The 14,185-nt window shown below is 43.1% G+C and overlaps 1 protein-coding gene across 4 annotated transcripts in view; it reads left to right on the top strand.

Moving 5' to 3' along the window:
- Nucleotides 1-14,185, top strand: part of LOC121286832 (scaffold attachment factor B1-like) — an 84,192-nt gene that overhangs the window by 51,478 nt on the left and 18,529 nt on the right. For all 4 annotated transcript variants that reach the window (XM_041203905.1, XM_041203907.1, XM_041203909.1 and 1 more), the window contains 2 exons: nt 8,901-9,060; nt 11,383-11,480. In XM_041203905.1, the coding sequence (XP_041059839.1) occupies nt 8,901-9,060; nt 11,383-11,480 (258 nt within the window). The remainder of the gene's footprint in view (nt 1-8,900; nt 9,061-11,382; nt 11,481-14,185) is intronic.

The following is a 14,185-nucleotide window of genomic DNA, read 5'->3' as shown; positions in this document are numbered from 1 at the left end:
CAAGTCGGCTCTCGTCAAGGCATTGCCATGAGAAATACGGCAAGGAACAGTTGTCCCTCGTGCTTTTGCTCAATTGAAAATGGTGCAATTCCTGGGCATATTCTTTGTTTGCAGAGGGCAGGACCCTGCATGTAAATATATGTAGCTTCTAACAAGCGAAAGTGAGCCACATTGTGAGCTCAACTGATGATCTTAAACTGGTTGGTATAATTCTTAGCACACTTCAAATTGTTCAGTAAGTGCTATCCAATCACAGACTCACATCTAATGATGGATGCTATATTCTGAGTATTGCAAGCACAGGCTGGTTGAGTATAGTCAATAACTCTGCCTGTTTTAAATAGCTAAAGGGACATGCTGTTTGATGGGATCCACCAATTATTGGAATGTCTGGCCGGCCCATCCTGTCCCCTGCAAGTAGAACAAGTATTTTCAACCTTTTTATTCAAATGAAAAAGGTTCAAAAGTGCAGGGGACAGCTGTTCCCTGATCCATTCCCCATGGCAATGCCTCCATGAATCAAAGTCAACATGTCTTTTTTGTATTTAAACAAAAGCTAACTGTTCCCTGTTGCCTTCTCCAGGGCAATGCCTTGACCAATCAGAGTCCACCTGCCAATCAATCAGCACCCTTTCCTCATGCAGTATAAATTGTTATTCCCTTTAACATTTGGTATTCTTGCACCTGTCCTGATGAGTGCAAGGCAAAAAGCCGCAAAGTGTCCTTTTGCAGCAATATGCAAGTTCTCCACTACCAAGTAACTATCTTACTTTTTGTTTTACTTCATGCGAAACTTACTGGCTTAGTACTTTGTTTTAGTTGGTGTCATTACTGAAGGTCCAGTTTCGCAAAGCAGATTGTACTAAACGGGACCGATAATTTCAGTGTTGTGGAAGAAGCAACACCAGCACTGCTGGGAATTGATTACAAGAGTAGGGAGGTTATGCTTCAGGGCATTGGTGAGATCACATCCAGAGTATTGTGTACAGTACTGGTCTCCTTTTTTAAAGGAAGATGTAACTGCGTTAGAAGCAGCTCAGAGAAGGTTTACTAGACTAATACTAGGAATGGGCAGGTTGTCTTATGAGGAAAGGCTGGACAGGTTAGGCTTGTATCCACTGGAATTTAGAACAGCAAGAGGCAACTTAATTGAAACCTTCAAGGTCCTGAGGGGTCTTTGAGAGGGTGGATGTGGAGAGGCTGTTTCCTCATGAGAGAATTTAGAATTAAGGGTCACTGTTTAAAAATAAAGGGTCGCTCATTAAAGACAGGTGAGAATTTTTTTCTGAGGGTTGAGAACCTTTGGCACCCTCTTCCTGAAAAGGTGAGGGGAGTAGAGTCTTTGGACATATTTAAGGCAGAGTTAGATAGATTCTTGAATAACAAGGGGGCGAAAGGTTAATGGGGATAGGCAGGCATGTGGTGTTGAGGTTACAATCGGATCAGCGATGATCTTATTAAATGGCAAAGCAGGCTTGAGGGCAGAGTGGCCTACTCATTTGTATGTATGTGAGCAGTTTCAACAAAACATCTCCAGCAGCATTTAGTTCAGAGGGAGCAGCCTGAAATGTTAGTGGGCTCTTCTAAAGAGGGAGGCAGTTTAGCTTCAGTATTCTCACGCAAGGGACTTGAAACTTTTAAAATTAATTTACGAGGTGTGGGCATCACTGACTAGGCCGGCATTTATTGGAATGGGTTGCGGTGGTGGGGATGCTGATGCCATGAGACTTCATGGGGTCTGGAGTCGGACGTTGACAGCACACACACAGGGAAGGTGTTGGTGGAATCTGGGACATCATCTTTAAGGTACGATTCTGTGAGAGTGACTATGCCAGGCTGTTGCTTGACTAGTCTGTCAGACAATTCTCCCAGTTTTGTTACAAGCTCCCAGGTGTTAGGATTAGTAAGGAGGACCTTGCAGGGTCAACAGGGCTGAGTTTGCCTTTGTTGTTTCCGGTGCCTAGGTCAATGCTGGGTGGTCTGTCCGGTTTCATTCCTTATCTCTTTATAGTGGTTTGATGCAACTGAGTGGCTTGCTTGGCCATTTCAGAGGGCAGTTAAAAGTCAACCACGTTGCTGTGGGCCTGGAGTCAGAATAGGCCAGACCAGGTAAGGATTTCCTTCCCTAAAGGACATGAATGAACCAGATGGGTTTTTATAACAATCAGCAATAGTTTCATGGTCATAATTAGACTTTTAATTCCAGATTTTTATTGATTCAAACCCGTGACTCAAACCTGGTTCCCCAGAGCATTACCCTGGGTCTCTGGATTACTAGTGATAATACCACTATGCCACTGCCTCATGTAGTTTATTACCTCAACAAAGAACATTTTTTCCTTGAATGCAGGGATTCAAACATATTTGTAGTCCATTCATAGGCAGGAACTTTCCAGACTTAAGGTTCCCTCTTGAATGCATCAACTCTTTAACCCTGGGCAAAACATTGAGTTCTTACATCTTGCAGTTATTCAGTTTGTCCTTGCTCTTCTGCTCTCTAAACATTTCCCTTATAATTTCACATGGCAATACCAACTCCTCAGCAATTGTTTTTTTTTGCTTTAGCAATTTTCTATGCCACTAAGGATGAGATTACAAGCTTGTTATCCGCAGTAGTTATTGTGGATTTCATTGCTTCTTTAACATTAACTAGTTTGTTCAATAAAGAAACATTATTCGTCTCATACGTTACTTGCTGTCTTAAATATTTCTAATTTGGAAGGTTTCAGAGATTCATTGGGGAATGATAATAATTACAATTAGACATTGCGAGAAAAATGGAGAAATAAACAGGACCCTAAGCAACTCTACCCACTCAACCTCATTGCCATAACTCTTTCAGTGACAACCACAGCAAGCCCCCCCACTACCCCCACATTTTCTTCTCTCTACCGCTTCATAACTAGCCAGTGGCATCATCAAAGGATATAATGTCTGTTGCAGCCGCATATTCCCATGAATATGAAGCTCCGGATTTGAGGCATGAGGACAACTGTAATAGTGTCTTTATTAACTCAGGCTGAAGAAGTTGAATGAGAAAATCACATCGGACCCTGATTTATTACAGTTTTGTCACAGGCACAGAGACTAGCTTAGCTTTCAGGGAGATTGATTCCCCTCTATTTTATTTAATAGTTAAAAGTGACTTATTTCTGTGAACTTAGAAGCAATTAAGAAAAAAAAAGTCACTCAGATAAATCAGCAGCTAGCGATGTGCAGAGGAACTCATCCAATCACATTGCAATTAATAATACTCAAAATAAAAGTTGAACTTTCATCACGTGCTGCTCCCTTCAGGCTCCAGTGATGTGAGGAACCTGTGTCTGTCCAGGAGGCTAGGCTGTGTTCAGCTGTAACTGGCTCAGAATGCCTCCCCACCTGCTGTAAGTTTCCCACTCAGCACCACCTGTCTGTCAGACCACTCACTGCGTCGAACAGAGAGAGCTTGTCTTTGTATCTGAGACTGTTCCAGTCATCGGAATACACAGGGTAGACTACTGATGAGAAAAAGCAACACATGGGGGACTATATTGAGACAAACCAACTTAAAAACCTCCTGGTTGGGAATCTCTATAGAGCACTGCCATTGTGTTGCCCTGTTTCCGTACAGTGGGTAAATCGCACTCTCACAGGTGTGCCCGTTAAATGGTGGGGCTGTATAACAGTACAGGCCACTAGTATAGCCAAGTGAATAAAGTTAGTTGCTGCACTCTCTCACAAGAAAAGGCAGAAGTTTGTGTATGACTGAGTTGCAGCACTTATCCTAGATGACAATAAAGGCTTTCTGTGGTTGCAAAATAAGTTGAGAAACTAAGCATGCTTTGTAGCAAGAGTGAAAACTTAGCAGTGCCTTCATGCTGAGAGTGATCTTGGAGAAAATATGCAAATTGACTGCATTTTATCTCTTAATTGTCAACTACATAAAGATCTTCCAACTCAAATATAGAATAATGTAGGAGGCAGTGAGACAAACGTACAGGAGTGTAGACTCTAGCCAGTTAAGCCTGTTCTGCCATTCAGTGAGATCATGTTGATTGGCCTAACTCCCTCCATCTACCTTTGATTCCATATCTCTTGATACCCTTAGCAAGCAAAAATCTGTCAATCTCAGACTTGAAAGCCCCATGTGAACCCCAGCACCCACAGCCTGTTAGAGTTATCGAGTCAGAAGGAGTCTATGCCGACACAAAAACAATTACCTGGAAAAGCTCAGCAGGTCTGGCAGCATCGGTGGCGAAGAAAAGAGTTGACGTTTTGAGTCCTCATGACCCTTCCACAGAACTGAGTGAATATAAGGAGAGGGGTGAAATATAAACTGGTTTGGGGGGGTGGGGAAGAGAAGTGGAGGGGGGGGGGGTGGTGTGGTTGTAGGGACAAGCAAGCAGTGATAGGAGCAGATAATCAAAAGATGTCACAGACAAAAGAACACAGAGGTGTTGAAGTTGGTGATATTACCTAAACGTATGTGCTAATTAAGAATGGATGGTAGGGCACTCAAGGTACAGCTCTAGTGGGGATGGGGTGGAAAGACTAGCAGGGCATAAAAGATTTAAAAATAATGCAAATAGGTGGGAAAAGAAAAATCTATATAAATTATTGGAAAAAACAAAAGGAAGGGGGAAGAAACAGAAAGGGGGTGGGGATGGAGGAGGGAGTTCAAGACCTAAAGTTGTTGAATTCAGTATTCAGTCCGGAAGGCTGTGAAGTGCCTAGTTGGAAGATGAGGTACTGTTCCTCCAGTTTGCGTTGGGCTTCACTGGAACAATGCAGCAAGCCAAGGACAGACATGTGGGCAAGAGAGCAGGGTGGAGTGTTAAAATGGCAAGTGACAGGGAGGTCTGGGTCATTCTTGCGGAATGCTGCAAAGCAGTCGCCCAGTTTATGTTTGGTCTCTCCAATGTAGAGGAGACTGCATTGGGAGCAATGAATGCAGTAGACTAAGTTAGGGGAAATGCAATTGAAATGCTGCTTCACTTGAAAGGAGTGTTTGGGCTCTTGGACGGTGAGGAGAGAGGATGTGAAGGGACAGGTGTTGTATCTTTTGCATGGGCATGGGGAGGTGCCATAGGTGGGGTTTGAGGAGTAGGGGGTGATGGAGGAGTGGACCAGGGTGTCCCGGAGGGAATGATCCCTATGGAATGCCGCTGGGGTGGGGGTGAATGGAAGATGCTGGAGTTGGCGGAAATGGTGGAGGATGATCCTTTGAATGCGGAGGCTGGTGGGGTGATAAGTGAGGACAAGGGGGACCCTATCATGTTTCTGGGAGGGAGGAGAAGGCGTGAGGGCGGATGCGCGGGAGATGGGCCAGACACGGTTGAGGGCCCTGTCTATGCCGACACTCTGTAGAGAAGTCCAGTCAGTCCCGTTCCCATGCTTTCTGCCTGCAGCTTTGCAAGTTTATTTCCCTCAAGTGCCCATCCAATTTCCTTCTGAAATTATTGATTATCTCCACTTCCATTATCCTCATGGGCAGCAAGTTCCAGGCCTTTACCATTTGCTGTGTAGAAATGTTCTTCCTCACATCACCATTGTATCTCTTGCCAAGACCTCAAATCTGTGTACAATCAGTTAATGGGAACAATGTTTCTTTTTCTACCTTACCTAAACCTGTTACAAACACTTCTATCAAACCTCCCCTCAATCTTCCTTGCTCCAAGGGAAACCATCTCAGCTTCGCCTAACCTTAATAAATGTGTAGAACTGAAAAACAAAAAAGGAGCAATCACATTGCTGGGACTGTACTATAGGCCCCCAAACAGTCAGAGAGAAATAGAAGAGAAGATATATAGGCAAATTTCAGAGAAGTGTAAAAATAGTAGGGTAGTAATAGTGGGGGATTTCAACTTGCCCAACATTAACTGGGTTAGTCATAGTGTGATAGGTTTAGAGGGAGCGGAATTCTTAAAATGCGTCCAGGAGAGCTTTTTAAGAAGGTTCTACAAGAGACATATGTACAGGAGTGTAGACTTTTGAATAAGCCAATGTGGTACTGTTATTCAAGAAGGTCCTGGACTTAATTTTAGGGAAAGAAGCTGGGCAAGTGATAGAGGTATCAGTGGAGGAGTATTTTGCAGATAGTGATCACAACTCCGTTAGATTCAAGGTTGTTATGGAAAAGGACAAGGATGGGCCAGAAATCAGACTTCTAAATTGGGAGAAGGCTGATTTTAATAAGATCAGATATGATTTGGCCAGAATGGACCAGGAGCAGCTACATTTGGGTAAATCTGCCCTGGGACTCATGCAAGAAGGAAATAGGGAGAGTACATATTCCAGTAAAAATAAAGGGTGGAACCAACAAATCCAGGGAACCCTGGATGTCGAGGGATATAGAGGATTGGTTAAAGAGGAAAACGGAAAGCTTATGGCAGATACCAAGGGCTCAAAACAGCGGAAACACTAGAGGAGTATAGAATGTGTAGGGGGGAACTTAAAAAGTAAATTAGGAGAGCAAAATGGGGGCATGAAAAAATATTGGCAGGTAAAATAAAGTAAAATCCAAAGCTATCTTAAAAGTACATTAAGAGTAAGAGGATAACTAGGGAAAGAGTAGGGCCCATTAAGGAACATAATGGTAAGTTTTGTGTGGAGACGGAAGGACGTAGGTAGGGTTCTAAATGAATACTTTGTGTTGGTGAGAGGGAAAATGTGGGTATGGAAATCAGGCAGAAGGACTGTGATATAATTAAAGAAATTAGCATAGGAAGGGATAAGGTTCTAAGTAGTCTGGCAGGCTTAAAAGTGGATAAATCTCCAGTCCTGGATGAAATGTATCCCAGGCTGTTGAGTGGGGCAAGGGAGGAGATAGCAGGGGCACTGGCAATAATTTTCAACACCTCTCTGGCCACGAGAGGTGCCAGAGGACTGGAAGACAGCCAATGTGGTACGAGAAGGGACGAAGGGATAAACCAGGGAACTACAGGCCAGTTAGTCTAACCTCAGTGGTGGGGAAACTATTGGAAGCAATTCTGAGGGACAGAATTCATCTACACTTGGAGAGATGGGAATTAATCAAGGACAGTCAACATGGTTTTGTTAAGGGGAGGTCATGTCTGACCAATATGATTGAATTTTTCATAGAGGTGACCAGGTGTGTAGATGAGGGGAATGCATTTGACGGAGTCTACTTGGACTTCAGCAAGGCTTTTGACAAGATCCCGCATGGGAGACTGATAACGATGGTAAGAGCCCATGGGACCCAAGGCAATTTGGCAAATTGGATGCAGAATTGGCTGAGTGGCAGGAAGCAGAGGGTGATGGTTGAGGGGTGTTTTTGTGACTGGGTGTCTGTGTCCAGTGGGGTTCCACAGGGATCGGTGTTGGGTCCCTTGCTGTTTGTGGCATATATAAACGATTTAGACTTGAATGTAGGAGGGTTGATCAGTAAGTTGGTGGATGACAAGAAAATTGGTGGGGTGGTAAATAGTGAGAAGGATAGCCTTAGATTACAGGAAGATATCTACACTCTGGTCAGATGGGCTGATCAGTGGCAAGTGGAATTTAATCTGGATAAGTGTGAGGTGATGCACTTGGACAGGACAAACAAGGCACGGGAATACAAGATGAATAGTAGGACCCTGGGAAGTACCAAGGACCTTGGTGTGCATGTCCACCGGTCCCTTAAGGTAGCGGGTCAGGTAGATAAGGTGGTTAAGAAGGCATATGGGATACTTGCTTTTATTAGATGAGGCATAGAATATAAGAGCATGGAGGTTATGCTGGAACTGTATAAAATGCTGGTTAGGCTACAGCTGGAGTATTGTGTGCAGTTCTGGAATCCACGTTATAGGAAGGATGTGTATGCACTTGAGTGATTGCAGAGGAGATTTACCAGAATGTTGCCTGGGCTGGTGAATTTTAATTATGAGGAGAGATTGGATAGACGGGTTATTTTCCTTGGAGCAGAGGGGATTGAGGGGTTCATGATTGAGGTGTATAAAATTATGAAGGACATAGGGTAGACAGGAAGGAACCTTTCCCCTTGGTGGAAGGATCAATAACCAGGGGGCCTAGATTTAAGGTAAGGGGCAGGAGGTTTAGAGGGGATGTGAGGAAGAATTTTTTCACCCAGAGGGTGGTAGGAATCTGGAACTCACTGCCTGAAAGGGTGGTAGAGGCAGAAATCCTCATAATATTTAAGAAGTATTTGGATGTGCACTTGCGATGCCATGGCATACAAGGCTATGGGCCTGGTGCTGGAAAATGGGATTAGAATAGTTGTTTGACCGGCGCAGACTCAATGGGCTAAGGGGCCTTTTTCTGTGCTGTAGACCTCTATGACTCTTGAGTCTGTGACTCTAAATTCCCTTATCCCTCGAACCATTCTGATAAATCTCTACACCTTCATAAGGACCTCCACATCCTAAAGTTTTGTGACCTGAACTGGATGCAATAACCAGGGCTTTATAACTTCTCTGTGTTTGTGCTCAATGCCTCTATTTCAAAGCCCAAGATCCTTTATGCTTTGCCAGCTCCTCTGTCAATGTCCTGCCATCTGTGCGTATGAATCCCAAGGCCTCCCTGTTCCTGCATTCTTTAGAACTGTGCCATTAAATCTATATTGTGCCTCCCTATCCCTTCTGCCAAAGTGCATCACCTCATATTTCTCCAATAACTAGTCAGTAACTAAAAGACACAGATTTAAAGTAATTGGCAAATCCAAAAAAAAATATGCAGCCAGTGATCAGGAACGCACAGCTTAAAAGGGCGGCGGGAGCAAATTCAGTAATAATTTTCAAATGGATTTGGATAATATGTGAAAAGGAAAATTTTGCAGTGTTATGGGCAAAGAATGGAGCAATGGGACTAATTGGATAATTTTTCAAAGAACTGATGGGTTGAATGATCTCCTCTGCCCTTAAGATTCTATGAATCCTGATGAGTTTATTTTCTTTTCGCAGCAGAGGACGTGAGATGTGGGAGCGAGAAAGCCGACGGGAACGGGAAGGGAGAGAGATGCTGGCAAGGGAACGAGACCGACTGCAGATTGAGAGGATGCGTCTTGAAAGAGAGAGACTGGAGCGAGAGGCACTGGAAAGAGAAAGATTGCTTATAGAAGGGGTAAGGAAAGGAAACTAAAGGGCAGATTTTGAGAAAACATACAGTTGTCTAAATGGAAAGGTGCATGATTAGGAAAAACAGCATCTACCTGACAATGCAGAAAATTGCCCAACCTATCCACAAAAAGTAGGACAGGTCCAATCCAGCCAATTATCGCCGTGTCAGTCTATTTTCAATCGTCAGTAGTGTGATGGAAATTGTTGTCAATGCTATCAAGCAGCATTTACCCAGCAACAACCTGCTTACTGATCAGTTTGGGTTCCACCAGAGCCACTGAGCTCCAGATTTGTTCATGGCCTTGGTCAGAACATGGACAAAAGAGCTGAATTCCAGAGGCGCAGTGAGATTGACTGCCTTTGACATCAAGACAGCATTTACTCTGCACCACCTGTGCACAGTGGCAGCAGTGAGTACCATCTACAAGGTGCACTGCAGCAACTCGCCAAGGCTCCTTTGCATGAAAAAAACACCGCCTGCAAGTTCCCCTCCAAGCCAAGTACCATCCTGATTTGGAACCCTTATCACCCTTCCTTCACTATTGCTGGGCCAAGTTCCTGAAACTCCCTAACAGCCCTATGGGTGTGTGTACACCCAACAGACTGCAGTGGTTCAAGAAGGCAGCTCACCACCACCACCTCAAGCGCAATTGGAGATGGGCTCTCATGCTGGCTCTCATCCTAAGATTAAATGTTTTAAAAAACCCTATCCTTGTTTGCAAACACCATGCAATATACATTAACCTGAGGAATTCGAGGTGCTAACGTGATATAATAAGAACAGAAACTTGGCCTCATCCAGAGGGAAGTGGGAACTAAACATTCCTTGCTATGAAATATTCAAAAATGATAGGGAATGAAAAAGGAAAGAACAGCATCCCTCAGTTTCAAAAATATCTATTAAATCTGCTAACTTTTCTTTTGTCCATCTTTTCTCAGAAGGTAGTTTGTGAAATTCTGTTCCCCAGAAAGCAGTGGAGGCTGAGTCATCGAATTTATTCAAAGCAGAGTTAGACAGACTTTTGATAAGTATGAGAGTTGAGAGTTATGGGGAGCAGGCTGGAAAGTGGAATTGAGACCACAACCTGATCAGCCATGATCTCATGCTCCAGGCTCAAAGGGCCGAATGGCCTACTCCTAAGTCCTATGTTTTTAACCTCCTCATTCCACTGGGAAAAGTCCCAGTATCATGAGCTTTGTAGCTGTAGTTTTCCATCCCTGGCATCGTCCTGGTGAATCAGTACCGTATGTGATCTGTAGATTTGCTGTCCTTTCTATGATAGAATGCCCAAAGCACCATACTAATGATCATCTTCTCTCACCTCCCCCCCCGGACTAGCGTATGCTATTTCAATTACCATTCTATTTGTCATGAGAATGAGGTCCTTGTCTATAATGTGATAATTTTCCATGGCAGTTGGGCTATTCTGAAGGGAATTTCAGAATTATGCTAATGCAAGAGAATAGAAGTATGGCTTCATAATTAGAGAAAGGGACGAGACCATTTCTGCACCACTCACAGTCTGGCTGCAGGCTTATATTGGCATTGAAAGGTAAGAAATGGAGAAAGAATAATTGAAAGCCAGGTAGATAGAGAGAAAAAAGAAGCGGAAGATGGTGAAAAACGGGTTTTCTGAAAGAATTAGAGTGGAAAATTATGAGCGGTGTAGTGGAATTTGACTAGTAATAAAATACAGAAGGAATAGAGTAGTTGGGCTCATTTATGTTTGTGAGAAGCGACATACATTTGTACATAGGGACCCGTTCTCTGCAAACATCAGTTCAAGCCTTGTGCCTTTTTTGAATTACCCAGGAGCTTGAGGAGCCAGTAGTTCCATATTGCTTTTTCCATGGCAACGCTTGGCCAGCCAGTCAACTTGCCAACAAATCAGCATCCGTTTTCTCTTGTGGTATAAATTGTTGTGATTGTTTGAATTTAGCATTCTTGTGTTTGTCCTGATAAGTGCAAAATGAAAAGCTTCGGCATATGTCTCTCTTTTCAGCAGTATTAATAGATGATAAGCAATAATGTTCATAAAGATTGATATACTTGGATAAGGATCTGAACGGCACCAACTGAAAATGAATGGGGCGAAAGGAAGGCTGGGAGAATATTGTAAATTAGCATGTGGTGATTTACTGGTACTTTTAAAAGTTTGAAGTTCCTTCCGAACTGGTTTGGACAGGTACAAATATTGAGCCAGGAACAGTAGAATCCCTATTAATCTTACTAAAAATGACATGATTCACATGCAGGTTAGCTTTAAGGAGGTACTGTCATGAAGCATGTATTCGTTTATACCACTGTTGTGTCCCTTCCCCACAGGAGAGGAGGCGAGAACAGGAGCGAATACGCCGAGAGAAGGAAGAGCTTTTCCGTGAGATGCGCTATGAGCAAACTCTGAAAAGGCGTTATGATGATAGGTAAATATGGTTTCAATTTGCTTTTCAGATCACTGGAAGATGATAGCTGCCCTGACAAAAAAAAACTGTGTTGCAGCATACAGACTGACAAAGTCCAGGATTTGATTCTTAGTCACTGCTTAGCCAGCTGATCTTAGCCAGGCATCAGTGGAGTGCTGAAATTACTTCAAAACCCAGGTCAGGGTATTGGTTTTGGTTTCCTCTATCGATATCTGCTTGTTGAGGATGTCACTGAGCTTGGTTGGATTGAATTAGACTACCAGCATGAACTGTTTTAACTCTCAGCATCTGTCAAACTGTTACCCCTGGTACTGACTCCTTCAGGAGCTGAGAAATGAGGGAAGTAATTCATGAAATTTAGAAGGGAAAGAATTTATAATCGTACATGTTTTGTAAAGGGCAAACCTGCAATATTCACCCTGGTTATAGCCAGAAATGGTGCTAAAATTTGAACTATTTCAGTCCAAAAGCAAATTTATTCTGCTTGGCAGATGGAATTTAATGCAGGAAAGTGTGAAGTGATACATTTTAGTAAGACAATTCATGCTGAATGTTGCAATTTTTAATGGAGGTGAGCAAAGAGGATGTTTGTGCAAATATCTTACAGGTGACAGAGCAATTTAAAGCAACAGATAACACATATTGGATCTCAGGCCATATGAATTGAGGTAAAGAACAAAAACTGGGACAGTGTGCTAAGCCTTAATTAAATACTAGTTAGGCCACAGTTCTGGGCATCACACTTTAGGAAAGCTGTGAAGGCTCTGGTGTGGGGAAGAGGTGTACTGGAATAGAGTATAATTACTTGAATAGACTGGAGAAGTTGGGGCTGGTCTCCATGGAGCAGAGAAGGCCAAGGAGATTTGACCAGTGTTTAAAATGCTAAAGGGTTCAGTAAATAAAGAGAAACTGTTTCCAGTGACTGAAGGGTTAATAACCAGAGGGGAGAGGTTTAAAGTGATGAACAAGAGAACCAGTTGTAATATGTGGAAAAACGTTTATACACAAGTTTAGGATTTGGAATGCATTGCCTGATAGATCGGTGTACACCGATTCAATAATAACCTTCAAAAGGGAATTGAATAAATACTTGAAGGAAAAAATATTGCAGAGATATTTGGGGAAAGAGCAAGGCAGTGCAACTAGCTCGATTACTTTTCGAAAGAGCCAGTGCAGACTTTGGACCAAATGACAACCTCCTGCAGTACTGTATCAGAATGTACAGTTGGTTTGTTAGTACTTGTGTGCAATAAGTAATGTAAAGTTACAAATGAAAATGGACGATTACCTTGCATCTGTTTGTGTATTTTAATGGTGAGTTTGGTTGGACGTTGGAGTATTCCTGGTCACTGATTTTTGTTAGGAATCAGATTTGAGTAAAATTCTTGTGATGCTAACTCAAGTAGAAGATTTGGAGACAGATTTTACTGTAGTTTTAATCACTGAATTACATCTCTGCAATAAAATTATCACAGTATGCTGCTAAGATTTAATTCTAACATTCTGATGCTCCTGTGATACACTTTGGAAGGAGTAATTTGACAAGGAAGTATTCAACGAATGGCATGACACTAGCAAGTTCTGAGGAACAAAGGGACCTTGGCGTGTGTGTCCATCGATCTCTGAAGGCAGCAGGGCATGTTCGTGGGGTGGTGAAAAAGGCATATGGGACACTTGCCTTGATCAATCAAGGCATAGATTATAAAAGTAGGGAGATCATGTTGGAGTTGTATAGAACCTTGATGAGGCTACAGCTGGAGTACTGTGTGCAGTTCTGGTCGCCACATTATAGGAAGGATGTGATTGCACTGGAGGGGGGTGCAGAGGAGATTGCCTGAGATTAAACATTTAGGTTATGAAGAGAGATTGTTTTCGTTGGAGCAGAGAAGACTGAGGGGTGACCAGATCGAGGCGTACAAGATGATGAGGGGCATGGACAGGGTGGATAGGGAGCAACTGTTCCCCTTATTTGAAGGGTCAGTCACGAGGGTCAGTTCAAGGTGAGGGGCAAGAGGTTTAGGAGGGATGTGAGGAAAAACTTTTTTTACCCAGAGGGTGGTGACAGTCTGGAATGCGCTACCTGGAGGGTGGTGGAGGCGGGTTGCCTTACATCCTTTAAAAATTACCTGGATGAGCACTTGGCGTGTCATAACATTCATAACTATGGGCCAAGTGCTGGTAAATGGGATTAGGTAGGTAGATCAGGTGTTTCTCACATGTCGGTGCAGACTCGATGAGCCAAAGGGCCTCTTCTGCACTGCGTGATTCTGTTACTGATCCATCATATTGATATGTGAAAGTGGTTTATTTTGGAATGGAAAATTGCAGTGAGTCAAGGGTCTTGGGATCTCTTTTCACTGACTTTGATACCATTTTTAAACAAGGATACCACACTTTAGTCTTTACCAAGTATTGTGTGGGACATAGTACTGGAACGTAGGAATGACCAGGATCAGAAAAGATCATTTTGGTTCATATGGCTAGCCGGTGAGTTCAAAGTTACAATGCACATTTCAGCAGCATCCCTCAGTTGATGTTTTCTTTTCGCAGATGCACATATAAGTCTAGATTGTTGCACTGGGCAGTCAGTTTCCAAACATTGACCAGCCCATGCATGTATCTGATTAGCTCATTTACTTTCCCTTTTCTGTCTTTCATCCCATGTTCCCTCACTCTCAGGGCCATAATGAACAGATTCTCAGAAT

This window comes from Carcharodon carcharias, chromosome 14 (genome assembly GCF_017639515.1).
Source record: "Carcharodon carcharias isolate sCarCar2 chromosome 14, sCarCar2.pri, whole genome shotgun sequence".
NCBI classification, from domain to species: Eukaryota; Metazoa; Chordata; class Chondrichthyes; order Lamniformes; family Lamnidae; genus Carcharodon; species Carcharodon carcharias.
This window is presented reverse-complemented; position numbering and strand designations above follow the sequence as displayed.